This window comes from Enhydra lutris, unplaced genomic scaffold (assembly GCF_002288905.1).
Source record: "Enhydra lutris kenyoni isolate GAN:26980312 unplaced genomic scaffold, ASM228890v2 scaffoldscaffold62, whole genome shotgun sequence".
Classification (NCBI taxonomy): Eukaryota; Metazoa; Chordata; class Mammalia; order Carnivora; family Mustelidae; genus Enhydra; species Enhydra lutris.
This window is the reverse complement of record NW_019154146.1, coordinates 5,384,794-5,403,718: the sequence shown is the minus strand read 5'-3', so window position 1 is coordinate 5,403,718 and position 18,925 is coordinate 5,384,794. Positions and strand designations below refer to the sequence as shown.

Genomic DNA, 18,925 nt, shown 5'->3' with positions numbered 1-18,925 from the left:
TTGTCACAGATTATTATTTACAATTTTGTAGTCGGCTGTTAGGTAATTTTTTTGAAAAATAAAATTTTATCTGACTTTAGAACTGTTATTAGGTTAGTTCTGCACAAAGACCTGGAGACTTGGAGTTTTTTCTTTAGCAGCTGTAGCTACAGCTGTGAGAAAGGTGATGGTCTGTTGATTGTGTTAATAGCTTGCTTTATTTGACATTGTCATTCTTTGTATAAGAGAAAAAACAATATATTCAGAATGCAGAAAGTATGTTTAAGTTTCTTTCAGAGCTTGTTCCATTTAATACTTACATTCTGAAAGTGGGTTCACTTTTTCTTAAATCTTGATACACTGATACGCCTTTTACTGCAGGTTACTACTAATGCCCCCTGGCACCTGTGAATTGGCTTGGTTTTGAAAAACTTCATGGCCTTTTCTACTTCCTCACTTAAAACAAACAAACAAAAAAAAGGTGTGCTGGGGAGTGCTAATGTACATCTTACTTTTCTGTTGCCTGTGAAATTCTCCAACAAAAGATGATACATATATCTTGCTGTACTTATTCTTTCTAGAAGTGTTCAGTTTTAAACCACAATTAGGGAGGAATTAATTTTTAGTGAATGAATTTTATTCATTTTCCAGTGTGATGGGTTTTGTGGAGTGCTGTTTGAAATAGGTTGCTTTGAGATGTTGGTTTATATCAATAATTTTCCACTTGCTCCTACTGAGGCAGGCCTTGGTAAAGATAGAACTTTGGTTTCTTAGAAATTCTGTTCATTACGAACTTTCCACGAAAAAATTTGTGGTTTTAAGAAACAAATACATAATTTGCGTAGTAACTTCCACCTCTTAAACCTTAGCGTGACTGCTCTAAAATACGCAACTGTTCATTGACCTTTGCCTTTGAGAAGTTTTTGAGTAAATGAAAAAGTACCATGGGTGAGAAAAACAGAAGTATTTGCCTGAATAATTACAGTCATTACTAAAAATAGCAATCCACTACAGAGATGGATTAGAAGTCAGAAAACTGAGGTTTGGAAAAAATCCTTGAGTGGGACAGAAGCGTATGTTTTAAGCATTTTTTCATTTATCAGCACCATAAACATAAATGTATATCATTAGAGTGATAAATAGACATCATTTTTTTCCTGCTTTTATTCTCCTTTCCTTCTTAATAATTAAAGTGATTGTTTATACACCTAGAATCCAGTTTTCCCTAGCATGATCTCTTCTACTGTGGAATCAAAAGAAACCATAGAACCATAGAACTCTGGCTTACTCTTAAAAATATTTACTTGTCTAGTGTTCAGGTCCAGGTATTTATGTCCCAGGATGCTTAGCCTCATTGTCAGTCACTTCTAACCTTCTAATCTATTTACATAGAAACGAGTTCTTACTACCAGAAGAATTGTGGTGGCAGGAATCACTTTGCTTACCAGGGTCAGCCTAGCACAAAACACAGTGCCTGATACCATAGAAAAATAAGATATATTTGGTGAATAATTGTAGTTGAGTATCTGCCAGAGACTCTACAAATGCATTTTAGTTGAAAGAACTTTTTCTATGAAATTCAGAAATTTAGGTCTAGAGTTATCTTTGATGGTCCTTATAGATGGTAGAGTAAATGTAGACCATGTGGTTGAAGTATGTGCAGCTAATCCCTTCAGAGCTTAAATGAGACTATCATTCTAGTTTTAATTTGGATTATACTGTTCTTTCTTTCCTTCATTACTGTATGTATCTCTCTGCTTTTCCCTCTTTTTTTATCTGTATCTCCCATTTCTACATTCTTACCTTTTTCCCTCTTTTCTGTGTGGCTTTTACTGTATTCTGACACTGCTTTCCCCATTATTTTTACTAAATAAGCTTTGAACAGACTGTAAACTTTGCTGATCATAAATATTAGAGGTTATTAAAAAAAATTTCAAGGGGAATGAATCACTTATAACCCCTTTGGTGCAGTCTTGATAAGGGGCAGTCTTTTCCTTACGGGTTAGGGTTTTTTAAAGCTAAGCCCATTCATTTAGATTCTTGTGTGTTTTATCTTGTCATTTGATCTAAAACACACCAGAGTAATTTAACACTGATATAATGAACATATGTTATTAACTAAGTGTTTTAGATTTTCACAAATCCTGAATAAATACAGCAAGCCCTTTTGAGAAGAGGAGTACATTTTTGTTACTTTAAAGGGAAGTCGTTTAAAGGGTAAGTCGTGAAGCTAGTAACTTACTGATGCGCGAGTGAAGTTTCAAGCATGTTTTTGTAGCTTTGTATGTTTTTGTACTAATTGTCCTGCCAATATTGTTCAAAAGGTGTTTTTTCCCCAAGGATACAGATCCTTGGTCATATAGCAAAAGACAAAAAGCAAAGCTGTCTGTCCTTCCGGAGTTTACATTCTCGTAGGAGACAGGCAATAAGCAATAAATATGTTCTAGGATATATTAGACAGTATAGGTTCTGAGGGTACACTGAGCCGGTTAAAGGAGATAGAAGTGTTTTGGATGGATTGAAGCAGGTTGTGGTTTTAAATAGGGAGATCTGGATGGGCCTCTTTGAAAAACTGATGTTAGAACAATGATTTAAAGGGGTTAATAGAGTGAACCATACTGCTCCCTAGGAAATAGCTTTCCAAGAGGAGGGAAGAGTCCGTGCAAAACAGTGAGGCCAGGACTTGCAGTTCCTTGTGTGGCTGTAGCTGTAGCTATGAATGAGGCTTGGAGGTTGAAGGGGGTGGTGGTCAAGTGGTTAGGAGAGTAGGTCTGAAAGGTAAGGGGGTGTGGGTAAAGGGGAGCTGCTGTGAGGACCTGGGCTTTTACACTAATTGAGATGGAAGGTCCTTAGAGCGTTGGTGAAATGTGGTCTGGGTAGTCTCTCAGGAGTCAGTGAGGTCTGCCTATTTTCATAACAGCAAGTTTTTTTGACTTTTTTACTCTTATTCTCACTTGAGTTTATAGTGGAGTGTTTCAGAGGCTATATGCTATGTGATACTGCAACAGATTGAAATCCGAAAAAGATTGGAGGGAAAAAATGAGAATTCCATTGTGTCTATTAAGAAAGACATTTAAACAATTTGCAAAAATAGAATAGTGTCTCTCATTATTTTGTTTTGTTGGATAAAATGGTTTTTGTCAAAATGTAATGGGGTTTACTATTACGTTAAAGTAAATCACGAATAATTGAGATACTTTTCAGTTTTTGATTTGTAGTGTGGTTAAATATTAACAAGTGTAACTCTCACAACAAAACTCTTTGTAACTACGCATGGAGTCCTGAGACCAAAAGATAATGACAGCAACTCCATTAGAGAAGTTTGAGCAAAGGAGTGACATGTCACTTGGACTTTAACAGGCTAACTCTGGAAAATAGAGACTAGGCTGACAGGGACAGTGGTGGAAATGGGGTAGACCAGTTAGGTAATTTCACTGGTTTAGGTGAGAAATGATTGTGGCTGGAACTAGGGTGGTGGTGGGTTGGGGGGAAGGTCAATGGGATTCTGGGTATATTTTAAAAAGATGAGTAAATAGTATTTGTTGGTAGATTGGCTATGATGTGTGAGAGAATGGACTTGCCAGTTTTTGAGATCAGGAGGAGCACATTTGGGGACAGATAGGAGTTTGGTTTTAAGTGTGTCGAGGTGACATGTTTAGAAGACAGTTGGATACAGGCATTTGGGAGTTCAGGAATGTCTTTGACCAGGATTTTTCTTGTATTATTTTGGTAATATTTTTATATGATAACATTTAGTTTCCGTTCTAATAAATTAAGCTTTTATGGTCTCAGAAGAGTGCTGTATTCTGCATTTTATAAACGCGTATTAAAATTGCATTCTAAGTATTTTTGTAAGATAGTAAAATGTATACTTTTAAGAGGCAGTAAAAAGGTAGTAAATGTAGCCAGTAGCATAGGCAACATTAGATTTTCTGAATCTAGTTCTTTGTAAAGTAAACCAACTTTTGTTTCATTAAAGGGGATCATATTAAAATACCATGTTAAAATAATGTTTTCAGTATCAATTATGTTGACAACTGAAGGTATTGTGTATGTTGCTCTTGTTACAAAGTTGGAAGTTTTTATATTCAATCTCAATGCTTGCTATAAAGGACCTTTGGAATATCATATATAGTAGATTGTTTATTACAGCTTAATAAAACTCCTTTGCTTTTTTAGTATGAGGGATTTCTCATGTACGTGGGCTGCTGTAACAAATGTGAATGTCATTGGACATTGATTTGCTTCAGTTTATGGAATTAAGATGATGTTCAGATACACAAGGGATGTGTGATTACTGATCTTCAGTTCCATTGAGTTTAGGAGGAATTTGGAATATAATTGAAAAGGATAATTAAAAATCAGATAAATTGTTAGGTAGGAAAAGCAACCTATCTCCACCTCTCCCCCTACACAGACATAATTCCTTCAAAATTTTTGGGAGTTCTGTTTTATTTTCACTCATTTACCAGATTTCTTTTAAAGCCCTAAGTAATTTAGAGCTTGAGGAGGATAAGATGCATAGGGCGGACCTCTCCTTACCTCCCACAAAAATAAATAGTAAAGCCGGTTATATGACGATTTGGTGCTTTACCAAGGATATTATTTAAAATAAATCCTGTTGTCCATTAGTTTAGGATATTTTGAAATGTAAATTCTGAAAAGAGTAGGTTTGACTATCTGTGGTTTTTGATTGTTTGTTGAGTTTATGCAGCCCTTTCCTATGGGGTATTGAGGGCACAAAATGAGGTTCTCAGAGGAAACAGGAAGATGCCCAGACTCCTGATCAATAGTACTGATCCGGTCTAACCTGATTTTACAGAGGAGGAAACTGAGACCCAGAGGGTTAAATTCAAAGCCACACAGCTAGATCCTGCAGAGGGTCAGAAATAAAATTTAGGTTGCATAAATTGAAGGCCAGTGCTTTTTTCCCTCTTACTACTTGTGGTTATTAAGAAAGGTTCTGTGCTTATGGAAAGATCATTGTTTATGGATTGTAGTCTTAAGGTTCTTAAGGCTAGTTTAAAGTATATTGGGTTTTTTAAGCAGTAACTGTTAAAATCTGAAAGATTATTTTGAATTAAAGAGATTATTCTTAATGACTTTGAGATCCTCAGTTTTATTGGTAAGCAGGCATTTTATTTTTTCAAACACTAGAGAAGTAAGACATTTGCATGGCTTTCATTCTCTCCCTCAACTGTCCCCCCTCAATGAGGATAAATAACTCTGAGGCCAAAGCAAAAACTTCATTTTGCAGCAAATTTAGACTTATACAAAAATAGAATTACAGCACAGAGGTTAATGGTAAGAACTCATATAACCATAGTACAATTAGGGGAACTGGGGAATTAACATAGATACCATATTATTAGCTAATTTATAGCTCTTACTCAGACTTCACCAGTTACCTATTCACATCCTTTTCTGGTACAGGGTCCGATCCATAATCCCACACAGTATTTCGTAGTGATGTCCCTGCAGTATCCTCCAGTCTGTGACAGTGTCACATACTTTCATGATGCTTTTCTTGATATTTTTGAAGATAACTGGTCATTTAGTTTGTAGAATATTATTCAATTTTAGTTTGAATACTATTCAAATTTAGTTTGATGTTTTCTCGTGATTAGATTGAGGTTGTGCATATTTGGCAAGAAAACAACAAAATTACCATTTGGCCTTTCTCAGTTTGTCGTGCTAGTATATATCTTATTGGTGATAGTATTCGCTCACCTGGTCAAGGTGGACCGTGCCAGGTTTCTCCACTGGATGGTTAATTGCTTTTTTCCTTCATAATTAGTAAATGACTTACAGGGAGATACTCTAAACAGATAACCCTGGTTCTCTCTTTTTTTTTTTTTTAAACTAATTTTAGCAGCACCCATTGAGTGGTTCTTAACTGCAATACTTAACTACCGTGGTGGTTTTCTAACGGCGATTTTCTATATCCATCTTTCCTTCCATGTTAACTGGGAATTCTGCAAGGAAGATCTGCCACTTCTCTTTCTTGTATTTTTTATTCAATTATTTATGTCATTGTGGTCTCATGGATATTAATCTGTTACTATTGTTATCAGTAAAATCTTCTAAGGCAAGCATTTATTTTTAAGAAGTTAATGTATTGAGATGCTTACACATTTCAAAGGCATGTAAAAGTATGTGGTAAAATCTACCCATGTATGTTGGGCACCCATTTTCCATTGTTAGGAATTTGTTTCTGTTCTTTTAGAATTATTAAAAGGGTTGGGAAAAGAGTTATTAATAAGAATAGCTGGATTCTCAAGTATTACCTTTTTACCTGGATCCCAGTAGTGTCTGTTGGTTTATTGTTGCATCTTCTCCAGCTCTGCATTAATGGTGTTTCTTAACTAGGTTTCTTAACCTTCAGATTTAAATTTTAATGCAGTGACTATTCTATAGAGATAAGGATTGGTTTCCCCTGTGTATTTTTAAAAAACTAAATGACCAGAAGGCAGTATTTTTCTTTTCTTTTTTCTTTTTTTTTTAAGATTTTATTTATTTATTTGACAGATCCCAAATAGGCAGAGAGGCAGACAGAGAGAGAGGAAGGGAAGCACCCTGCTGAGCAGAGAGCCCGACGCACCCGGGGCTTGATCCTAGGACCCTGGGATCACAAACTGAGCCGAAAGCAGAGGCATCAACCCACTGAGCCACCCAGGCACCCCAAGGCAATATTTTTCTTAAAAAATCTTTGACGTATAACATATAAAAGTAACCATGTTTAAAATGACTTCCAAACCAAATTCAGTTTAAATGAGAAAGGATGCCTATTCCAATTAAATTATTGGTTTTTATTCACTTACAAAAAGCTTTCCCCCATTCGTTTCTGTTCTTTGTAATGGCCTATTTTGCCTTCTTTGTATGCCAGCAACATGCATTTATTCATTCAGGATTGTCACTTTTCCAGGCACTTAGGCCTAGAGGTCACCCACTGAAGCTGTGTTCTGTTAGCATGAAAAGAGGAGGACTGCAGTCTTTTTTGCAGTCACTAGTAAAACAGTGGACTGAACTTGTTAGAACACGTCTGGCAATAAACTAAAAGTTGGTTTGTTCCATTTCCCTATTTTCCATTCTCTAATTACCGTCTCCTAAAGTAAGTTTTAAGGGTTTCTTGTTCCAGAAGGTCTTTAATGAAACTCTAAATAAAAAGCTGTTTATTCTTGCTGTGACACTCGACCAATTCTTAAATTTCTGAGCCCTATTTTTTTTTCCCTTTATTTGTTTCTTTCATAAAGTGGGTATTCTGTCTACTTCACATTATGGTGAGAATCATGTAATAATTCATATATAAAGTATTTTAGCATGGTGGAAGGTGCTCATGTTAAAAAAATAGGTCTTTGTAGTTTATTTTTATAGTTGGGAGTCAGTGACTTAATCCTTTAATTATAATCCAATATTATATACAACATTTTGACTTAAAGTACTTCCTAACATCCTAATGAAAATATCTTTACTATTTTACGGAAGTAAAAAAAAAAAATTCTTATGTGAATCTAATGTGAAAGCCAAAAATAGTCCCTGTAAATCCATCTTCCAGAGGTGATTACTGTTAGTAGTTATATCCTTTTTTTTGACTTCTGTGTGCTGTCCATGATATATTCCATGATATAAAACTGCTGCTGAGAGCAGTTATGGAATTAGGATGGACATTTTTTTTTTAAGATTTTATTTATTTATTTGACAGAGAGAGAGATCACAAGTAGGCAGAGAGGAAGGCAGAGAGAGAGGGTGAAGCAGGCTCCCTGCTGAGCAGGGAGCCCGATGTGGGGCTCGATCCTAGGTCCCTGAGATCATGACCCGAGTTGAAGGTAGAGGCTTAACCCACAGAGCCACCCAGGTGCCCCAGGATGGACATTTTTTAATACCTTTGCTGTTTCATGTTTTTTTGTAAAATTTATCCACAACTTTACACAATTGTTAAGTTAAATTGCCAGAGCAATCCAAGGGAAAGCTATGATGTTAAATCTAATTTTGTAGTTTTTCTTTTTTTGCTTATGGTTGTGAGTTCAGTATCCCAAGTCAGGTCCCATTAGAGAATTATTGATGGCTTGATTTTTTGGGGGTGGGGGGAGCAGTTTCTGAGCAATTTCCTCCAAGTTAAATCGGGTTTATTTGATTATTCAAGTAAGCTAAACACATTTATTAAATGTTGTGTAGTCTCTATTAACCTGTGTTTTAAATTATTTTCTTTCTGTACCTTGTGGGTGTGGCTTTTTAAAGTAACTACAGTGAAGTTATATTATTTTTGCTCTGCTCAAACTATCTTCAAAACTTGCCCTGTATTTAGTAAAAGCTGAATTAGAGGTTACTTTTTATAGGAGATCTTTGTTCCCTAAAGTACATAACAGCCACCACCTAAACTGGTGTTTGGTTATAAATAGACTGCTAATATTATTGTTTTAAGATTTAGTAAGTTTCTTGTAGATAGAGTGTAGGGATTTGTTAATTAACACCTAAAATAAATAAAATCTTCCTTTGCTTTTTATGTTCCTGTGCCAGATTAATGTCTAGCAAACAGTGAGGAAATAATAGAGCCTATTTAAATTTCAGTTGAAATGATGAAAGCTGTCATTTTAACTTCACTTATAAAACTTTTACTGTGAAAAAAAAAAAACTTTTACTATGTACATCAAAACATATTTTTATAAGGAAGTAGCTCTTATTTCACTGAATAAATTAATGGAAAGCATTAATTTTAAAAATGAGGTAGTAATGGTCAAATGATGGTGTAACATTCTCATTTCTTTCTGTATTTTAGGTCCAGCTGTATTATAATGATAAGATAATTTTTTGCTTGATTTTAAATGTAAGGCTCAAAGAAAAAGCAAATAGATGCCCAAATAAAATAATAGCAGCAGACCAGTTGAATGATTGGAATTAGCTACCACAACACTGGGTATAAAATGTGTTTTATGTGAAAATGTTTTCAGTGTTTTAAAAAATTGTCTTTTCATTTATAGTTAAAATCCTGAAAATAATTTAATGCATTTTATTTTTATATTATTTGCATATCATTAATAGGTTTTTTATGTACTCTTGAGCCAGTAAATATTTTTCAAATTTCCTTTCCTAATTTTTATTTTCTTGGTTTAATTTTGTTGAAAAAATTCTAAAACCAGTCAGTAAAATAGGGTTATATTCTAGTCTTTATCCAGTCTTCCAGCATTGTAGTATGGAATTTATACATAGCCATTATGTATCTGTCTTGGGAAATAACTACTTAATTTTATAATTTAGATTTCTCAGCCTTTATTTTTCTGTTTTCTAATAGTTCTTCATGTTATCCTTATTTCTGATAATTACTTTCCCACAGAGAGGTTGATATGTTAGTTAATCCAATAATTCAAAAATTTTAAAAATGTGCAAAATTTTAAGGTGGCAGAGGATGGGATGCACAAATAGTGATTCAGATATAATAAAAGAGTCATGGGGGTAAAGTGCCAAAGGCAAAAATGAGCTGAGCCTTATGAAATGTTAAGAATGATTTTAAAGCAAAGGTTTTAGTTTTTTGGTGAATTAGGTAAATTAGGGAAAAAGGTGATGTAATATTAACAGGTCACATAGAACAGAACTGTGCAGTGACTATTTTTCTTCTTAGGAGCAGAATTCACTGACTGATGATTGAGTTTTAAAAAGGGAAAAATGGGGGCACCTGGCTGGCTCAGTGGGTTAAAGCCTCTGCCAGGGTCATGATCTCAGGGTCCTGGGATCCATCAGGCCGCATCGGGCTCTCTGCTCAGTGGGGAGCTTGCTTCGCCCTCTCTCTCTGCCTGCCTCTCTGCCTACTTGTGATCTCTGTCAAATAAATAAATAAAATCTTAAAAAAAAATAAAATAAAATAAAAAGGGAAAAATCAGGATTGTTAAACAGAGAAATGTAAGAAGACACTAAGTAGTATGACTGAAACAAGTTTTTCAGTCTTAAACAAAAGTAGTTTTCAGGATATGGGAATTTGGGGTGGGGGGAGTCATTATCAAATATCAGTTTTAGAGAACATGAAAAATTAGAGGACCCTGAGTGCTGGAAAGGTGAATACTCCCAAAAGCTGAAAGGTTTGTATTCTGAAGTTGATGATGCAACCCGTGGAATCCAAAACAGACTATTTCCTGTTTAAACTAGCAGAACCAGAGTGGGGTTTGGGTCCTAGTGTGGCTTGAGATTTCATCAGGTTGTTGACAAGGTATGCCTGTATTTCAGTATGCAAGCTGCAGAAATGTGTGCACTGTGAAAGTGCAGTTCGTTGGATCCTTGAGCCAGAAGAGTCATCCCTAAAGGATGTCAGCTGATAGATTCACAGTCGGAAGGGATTTGTCTAGTAGAAAACAACCAGGAAAAAATACTCGGTGTCTAAACAAACAGTTGTGGAAGTATGGAATGGTGAAAGCTTGGCATAGCACCACCATGAGTCACATGATAGGTTCATCAAAGGAAGAAAGGTGTTCTTAAGCACACTGTGGACTTGGAGTGTTTGGGATTGGACATAAGCAGCCTATCTGCATTCTTCTCATTTATCAGGGAAGGATGTGTATCAGGGAAGGATTTTCCATTTTAAAGGGCATAGATAAATGGGAGTGTGTCTAAGTGAGTGAGAAGGTATAAATTATTATTATATAGCTCAGAGAAGAGGGTACTTAGATATAGAACTTCAAAGTATTTTTGTCATAGGAACAAGGCATTGGATCTGTTTAATGACCTTTGGAGTGTTGAATGGGGGGAAGTGGGAGAATTTTTAGGAATGATTTTGATTCAGTAAAATTTGTAAACTTTAATAACTTCAGATATGTCTAAAACAAGTTGTCCTGATAGTGAGGATTTCTGGGATTATTGTAGTGGGAATTTTTATGCTAGGTGATTAAACAAATGCTTCTGAATTTCCAGTGCTCTGAGCCACAGTTGTAGGTTGACGAGGGTATTGTGGAGATGAGATGTTTGAGCATTATCATGCAGTGTTTGATACAACAAAAGTTAATACAATTGACTCTTGAACAACACAGGGCATTGGGGCACTGACTCCCCTCATGGTCAGAAATCCATGTATAACTTTTGATTCCCCAAAACCTTAACTATTAATAGTCTACTGTGGACTAGAAGCCTTACCAATAATATAAACAGTCGATTAACTCATATTTTGTATGCCATATATATTATATACTGTATTCTTACAATAAAAGTTAGCTGGAGAAAAAATATTAATAAGAAAATCTTAAGGAAGAGAAAATATGTTGACAGTACTGTATTGAAAAAAAAAATCTGGATATAAGTGGACCTGTGTAGTACAGACTGTGTTATTCAAGGGTCTGCAGTATAAAATATGTTAATTATGAAGCACTTCCATGTTTTATAAATGAACACTTGTAAATCTACCACTTACACAGGAACTAAAGCACTACCCATACCCATGACATGTTTCTGTAATATTTTGGCCATGGTTAGATATACTCGATGGTATAACTAACAAAAACCTTTGATTGCCAGGACTTACGTACTGCAAGCATTGCAGACAAAACTTTGTAAAATATGGGGTTAGTGGAGAAAATAATAAATGGGGTTCTTGCATACTAAGGTTGGAGAACAATGGATTTAGTTGAGTCATTCAGTAAGCAACCTCTAATTATAGGAGGTAAAGGTGCAGAGAGTTTAAGAGATCTAAAATCACACAAACAGTAACTTTTTTTTTTTAAGATTTATTTTTTAGGTAATCTTTATACCCATTGTGGGGCTTGGAGATCAAGAGTTGCACGTTCTGTCATCAGCTGAGCCCGCTAGGCTCCCCAGAACTTGTTTTGACTTGAGTATTGGGAATAACATAGCAAGAAGTGCTAGTGATTTCCTGGTTAGAAAGGTGCTGTTGATAAAGGTAGTACTCAGCTGGCTAGACCCCCACAATGGTAAGATATTTGAGAAGTAGGACTTGGTTATCTTTTCATTCCTGTCAGTACAGAGTTGCTTATGATTTGTATTATTAAATTGAGTGATCTATCTGAGACTAAAAGAAACATGGTAGAAGGACCTTTTATCTTAAGAAAACTAGAATTTGTAATTATATTGTTTGTACCTTCACAGTTTCTTTCTCAGAGTTTATGTATATCACATATGAGACTAACTTTTGGAAAGCTTGAAACCATGACTTAATTCAACATTAATGCCTTAGAACCTAGCTCATTTACCCTCCCATCTGTCCAGTGCACCGATTATTAACAGAGGGCCCACTGTGTTGCAGGTACTGTTCTAGGAGGTGGAGCTATAGTGGGTAGCAGAATCTCAGAACTTTCAGTTAATAATAAGAGAATCACACAAATATTTATAGAAATGAAATTTAAATGGTAAATATTATCTTCTATTTTAACATCTAAGTGGATATGTGAAGGTCATGGATTATTGTGGTATTTATGTATTTTTTAATTTAGTCTTCTGAATTTTCTTCTAAGTCTCTTGGTTTTTCTGTGTTTGATAAAGTTGTTTACCTGGAAATATGCTGGTGGAGCCTGTTTATATAGTATGTTTGCATCTATATTTATAAGCAAATTTTATCTATAGTTTTCCTTTTTGCTATTGTCAGGATTTTTATGTTGGCATTACTAACATCATAACAACACTTAGTTTCAGAAGAGGAAATTTAAATGTAATAATATCAAAAGTGCTTTTATATAGAGACCTGGACTAAAAGATATATGCATAATTTTAATTAAATTTCCCTAATGTCCTTTGGTTAATTATTTACTGTAATTATGTAATTATATAAACATTTATTTTTAAATTATTTGGTGGTTCAAAACTGGATTGGAGAATTGCTGTTGCATGTTAATATAAAATAAACACTACTTTGATACTGGACATGTTTAGGAAACATTTTGTTATGAAACTAAGTAGTATTAAAAAGAACTTAAGGAATGAAGTCTTAACCTTTATAATGTAGGTAAATCCAAAGGACCGTCTTTTGATTTTTTAAAAAATTTTATTTGCTATTCAGAGGTGCACATTTGGTAAGCTTTGACAAGCAAATTGTTACTTAAGAGATAAGATGTGTTATAAAATGAATATTGCCCTTATTGAAGCAGAAAATGTATTGTGATACAGTATTTTCACTGATTAAGGCTATCTAACTGGGTAAGAACACCTTCGATCATGACTTTCTGTTGTATTGGGTTTTATTTAGCAAAGTGATATAAGTAACTAGTTAAGAAAATTAAAGTGTGCATTTATATTTCAAAGTTCCATAATAGCAGTAGATTGAAATTCCATGTTTGGAAGGCAGTCAGAATACATTATAAAAATAAAAGGCATTTTACTTTTAAATACTAATGGACACAAGCCTCTTTCCCAAGAAGGTAATCTCTAGCATGGAGAGAGAGATAGAGGCATCCAGCTAATTTAGTAATGACAACCCTTATTACACAGTATGTTCTAATGGGCAGAGGACTATCTTCTAACACAGTGTGGAAGCTTAATAAAGAATTCTTGAAATAATCGATTTCTTTGTGCAAGTCTTGATTCATTGGGTTTCTTATATTTTTTCCTATAAGAAGTATATTTATATACCTGGGAATTGTCCTAATAATTTTTTAAAAGGTCATTGGCTTTAGATTCTTGCTTTTCTTCTTATATTTCATACATTAACCTGATGTAGTTTGATCTCTGTAAACCATCTTTTCCTTGAAACTTCTCTGATCACCAGTGGCTTAGTGGTCAAATCCAAGGTACCCTCTTTTGCTCTTTACTTTACCATACTTCTGTGGTTTTTGACCCTGTTGATTACCCTGTTCTTCGTTCTGTCATTCTTCAGCTTTTTTGACACCTCTCTTTCCTACTTCTGCTGTCCACCTTCATTTCTTCGTGGTTTGGATCTTCTTTGCTTTATTCCTTAAATGTTGCTTTTTCTACGATTCATTCAGTCTGCCTTTCTCCCTCTTTTCTCTCTAAGACATCCTTTCTCTTCCTGTAGCTTTGACTAACATACTTGTGTATCAAACTCAGACTTCTGCTGTACTTAAAATCTCTGTTATCTATTGGGCACCTGTTTGGATATTCCAAAGATACCTAAAATAGCTAAGGAAGTAATCTAGTTCAAAATCTCATTCAGATGGATTAGTTCTGAAGTGTAAAAGAGCCTTTGTCATTAGTTTTGTCTAATAGGCATTCTTATTTGATTGAAGTTCTTGTTTGGAATGACTGGCTTCATTCAAGCATGGAGAAATAAGCAAAATAACAGGTATATTAAAATAGAGGATAAGAGCTTGGGCTCTTTAGTTAATTTAAATAAAATGTAGGGGCACCTGGGTGGTGCAGTCAGTTAAACGTCCGACCCTTGCTTTCAGGTCAGGTTGTGATCTCAGGGTTTTGAGATTGAACCCCTAGTTGGGCTCCACCCTGAGGGTGGAGGCTGCTTGGGACTTTCTCGCCTTCTGCCAGCCCCAACCCCCAGTGCGCTCATTCTCTAAAATTAAAAATAAATCTCTTAAAAATAAAATATATTATTTGGTTTAGATAAATTTGATTTTTGGTAGAAATTCATTAAGGCTATGGTCCTGTTAAACATAGACTTAATCCAGGGAATGGTAGAATAGGTTAATAATTCATTACTCTTTGAGTTTTAACACTTTATCAGTGAAACCCTCCCCTACCTTCTGTTTTATTTTCCCCCCTCGACTAGCAAGAATATTTTTTTGTCTAACACATTTAAAATTTTTACTTTTAACAGAAATTAGCAGAGTACGGAAAGACATGTACAATGACACATTAAATGGCAGTACAGAGAAAAGGAGTGCAGAATTGCCTGATGCTGTGGGACCTATTGTTCAGTTACAAGAGAAACTTTATGTGCCTGTAAAAGAATATCCAGATGTAAGTATATTTTGTTGTCTTATTCAATTTTTTTTTTCTGCTTCATATACTTTGGGAAGGGATGTATTTGGTGACAAATACTTAAGCATTGTCAGCTGCTTAAAAAAATGTCATCTGAGGGAAGGTTAATACTAGAGGTATTAATTTGGTGTGGACAGTTAAAAAATTTTTTTAGATATATTTTCATTTAATGGCTGCTGTTGTCACTTTTGGAAATGGGCATGGTAAAGACTTGGCTTTAGATTTCATACTGAGGCCAGAATTACAGAAAGAGCTTTGGCCTGAATGTTGCAGAGAGCACCAAATACAATTCTCTTCTCATTTTTAATCTGACCTCAGAGAAGCCACAGCCTGGGCTATGTCATCCTTTCGGTAAAATGAGAAGTTGGACTGTGTGACAGCTAAGCTTCCTTTCAGCTCCAAAATTTTTATGATAACCATTGTTCTTAATTTTTTTCTTTTGTTTTGTCTTTTTCATTCCTGTTTCTTCCTCAGATATTCTCCATAAACATCTCGTTGCAAATAGCTGCCTTGTCCTGTACCACTTAATTTATAATTAGCTCCAAACTCTTGTTTGTTACAAAGCGCTATGTCGTATGGTTCTTTATATCTCTCTGACCTCATCTTAAGTGAGTTTCCCTCTCCTAAATACACTGTAGTCACATTGGCTGTTAGAACAAGTCAGGTCTATTCCCAGCCTAAGTATGTTTATGTTAGCTGTATACTGGCTGGCTTCTTTTTATGGTTAAGATTTTAGCTCAAATGTTACTCCGAGAAGCCTCCCCTCACTATTTTATCTAAAGCAATCTAGTTACTCATTGTTTGACCTAATTTTCTTTATTTTTCTGAGGAGCACTTGCTGTTTGGTATGTTTTAATTTGTTTTTCTATTTATTTCCATCAGAGTATAAGGAATTTAACACAAGAACCTTTTTTGGTGGTGGTTCACTATGGACTTCCAATGTGCATAATATTTGTACGTAATTGGTTCCAGTGCCTTCTGAAAGGCAAACTGTTGGTATTTTGCTAGGTTTCAGAGAACTATTCTGAAAGCAAAAACTATTCTGATTCTGCAAAAAGGAATTGGTATTGTGAGGTCAAAATGTGATGTATATTGTAAGATTCATTGATTATATGGACAGTCTGCTTGTGTAAAGATGGAAAATAAATGTCTTAAGTTGGATTAATGGAAAAAAGCTGTGACATTTCACAAGTTGCATTTCTAATACAATTTTCTATAAGGCTAATATATTTACTTTGAAAGTATTTTTGGTTGCATATATATAAACAATTCTGGATAACGTAGGCAAGGAGTTTGTTGGAAGGTAATTGGGTATCATAAGATTAAAGGAAGTAGCTGGAGAGCAAAGCCTCCTGTAAGAGAGGGGCCATGATACAAGATACAGCTTTGAGAACCTCAGCACTAGGAATTCAGCCTTTTCTTTGAGACCCTTGCTTTTAACATAATTTGATTTCAGTGCCTCCTATACTTTATCTTCAAACTTCAGATTCTTAGCAGAGAAGGTGTGTTTTGGACCAGTCTGCCATGACTGAAGATGGAAGGTTAACTAATAAAACCTAGACATGATGACTCTGGCCCCACCCTCGACTGCAGTGATTCCCGGAGGCAGGAAGTTACGATTTGACAGCTCTTGCAGTTGGTGTGCACTGCTGTTGGGCGTTTCATTATCTCCTAAAGGATATCTACCTTCTCATCTGTTTGTTTAAAAGACACAGTTTCAGCACTAGTCATCAACACAGAATACATAAGATCATAAGATGTTGTTAGAGAAAATAATCCTGTCTGCTTGGTCTGCGTTCTTCTGGAAAAAATCCTGTTCGGGGAAGGTGATACTTATATTGCATTATTTAAAGGCATGTTTGATATACTCCTCCAAGTGAGAAGAGATGTATTTCATAGCGTGGGTGCAGTACTAGGTAACTTTGCACTCTGTTCCCGTCTTTCTTCACCAGTTGAGATTCATTGCCATGGTCAGCTCCTGTTGCTGACAGCTGTTAGGCGGTGTAACATTGTCCAGGTCAGTGGATCTCAATATGTGGTCTCCAGACTATGGTATCCATGCCTTCTGGGAACTTATAAATGTTCAAGCCCTACCCCAGACTAGTTGAATCAGAAACCTGAGGGCTGAGGCCTCGCAATCTGCCTTCCAAGCCCTGTCATGGATTATGATGCACGCTTGAGGAGCACTGCTCTTACTTGTTTATCATCAGAATAAGTGGGGCTAACAGGTGGTTCTTTTGCCAAGGATTGTTCAGGAGGTGGGTATAGTGGTGAATTAAACAGTACCTCTGCTCTTGTGGAGCAGACAATGCAGTGGCAGAGATGGAAAATAAACAAATGAATATTTACTTTAAGTGCAGTCAGTGCTATTGAAAAAAATAAGGTGGGCTAAGCATGTAAATGATGACTGTATTTATAGTAAAATTATCTCTTACAAGATGGAGGAAATGTAGAGACATGACTGACGTGATGGGGAGAAAGGCATGAAAATTATCTGGGGGAAAACCATTCCAGGCAGAGTGCACAGCATGTGTAATTCCTGAGGCATGAGTGTGCTTGGGAAGTGTGGTAAGATACAAGATTAGAGAGTTAGCAGAGGGGCCATCTCATGTAGGGGCTGTGAGCCCCTATAGGGATTTGAGATACTATTGAGTGAAGTGGGAAGCCATTCAGATGTTTTGAGCTGAAGAGTGGTAATGGGCTGAGTTCGGTTTTAATAGATTCATTCTGGTTGCTGTGGGCAATGGGACACCAGCTTAGGGAGTAGAAGAGAAACTTGAACAAGAGATCTTAGAAATTCTTGGTTCCTGGGTGGCTCAGTGCGTTAAGTGACTGCCTTTAGCTCGGGTCATGATCCTGGAGTTCCAGGATCAAGTTCTGAATGGGTCTCCCTGCTCATTGAGGAGTTTGCTTCTCCTTCTGGCCCTACTCCTCCTCGTGCACTCACTCTCTCTCAAATAATAAATAAATAATAAAATCTTTATTTTAAAAAAAAACCAAAAACAAAAGAAATTCTTGGATACTGCATAGATTGTTACCTTAGAGCTGGTAGCATTTGCTGATACATGGGGTATAGAGTGTGAAGGAAAGTCAGGAATAACTTGCAGGTTTTGATCAGTTGGAGGAACAGAATCACCAGTTCCTAAGATAGAAAGACTGAGGCAGGAGCCCACCGGGCAGGTGGGGATTCAGCAGTTCTGATGTAGCCATGTTGAGTTTGAAGTCAGATGTCCAGGTGTGGGCATATCAAATAGGTAGGTGGGTTTATGAGTTGTGGATGACTTTTGGCATCCAACAATATGTATTTTAACAAAGCTTTTAAAATGAGAAATTTAGTTATAATTCATAAGAGCATTGACATGGATTTAAACCATTGTGGTCTTACAGGTAATTTTTTCAATACCTTAAAATTTTAACTTTGTTACAGGAATTAAAGGTATATTTAATACAAGAGTTCTATTACAAGAATTAAGTTAATTGTGGTGCCTGGGTGGCTTACGTTCGGACTCTTGGTTTTGGCTCAGGTCATGATCTCAGGGTCCTGAGATCGAGCCCTGCCTTGGGCTCCGTGCTAGGCATGGTGTCTGCTTAAGATCTCTTTCTCCCTTTCCCTTTGCCCCCCCCGCCCCCAAGCTCACGTGTGTGGGCATGCTCTCTCTCTCTCTCCGAAAAAGTAAAAAAGTTAATATTTGTTACAAGAATTTAAGAATTATTTTTCTTTGAGGTTATTAATATATACCAAATGAGCAGTAACTGTTTTGTGCTCTGTATTAGGAACTTTATGTCACCTTTTGAAAAAATGGAAATAGTTCTCAAATAAAACAGGGGAATCAGATTTTGGCAGTATGGGAAAAGATTTATTTCAAAATTATGAATTAGATATTGGCCACAGTGAAAAAAAGATGCATTCTTCCTTTTCTTGCTTTTCTTCACTTTCTGTATCTTAGAGATAATTTCATACGGTTCTCTTCCACCCACACCATTTGTATATAGGTTTGATTTTGTGAATTCATCCTATTTGACTCAAATGGCTTTTATTATTTTACATTTATTTTAGAGAGAGAGC

At 35.7% G+C, this 18,925-nt stretch overlaps 1 protein-coding gene across 4 annotated transcripts in view; it reads left to right on the top strand.

Moving 5' to 3' along the window:
* The window catches only part of LOC111158650 (QKI, KH domain containing RNA binding), a 157,422-nt gene that overhangs the window by 22,890 nt on the left and 115,607 nt on the right, over window positions 1-18,925 (top strand). For all 4 annotated transcript variants that reach the window (XM_022520830.1, XM_022520831.1, XM_022520834.1 and 1 more), the window contains exon 2: window positions 14,696-14,838. In XM_022520830.1, coding sequence (XP_022376538.1) covers window positions 14,696-14,838 — 143 coding nt within the window. The remainder of the gene's footprint in view (window positions 1-14,695; window positions 14,839-18,925) is intronic.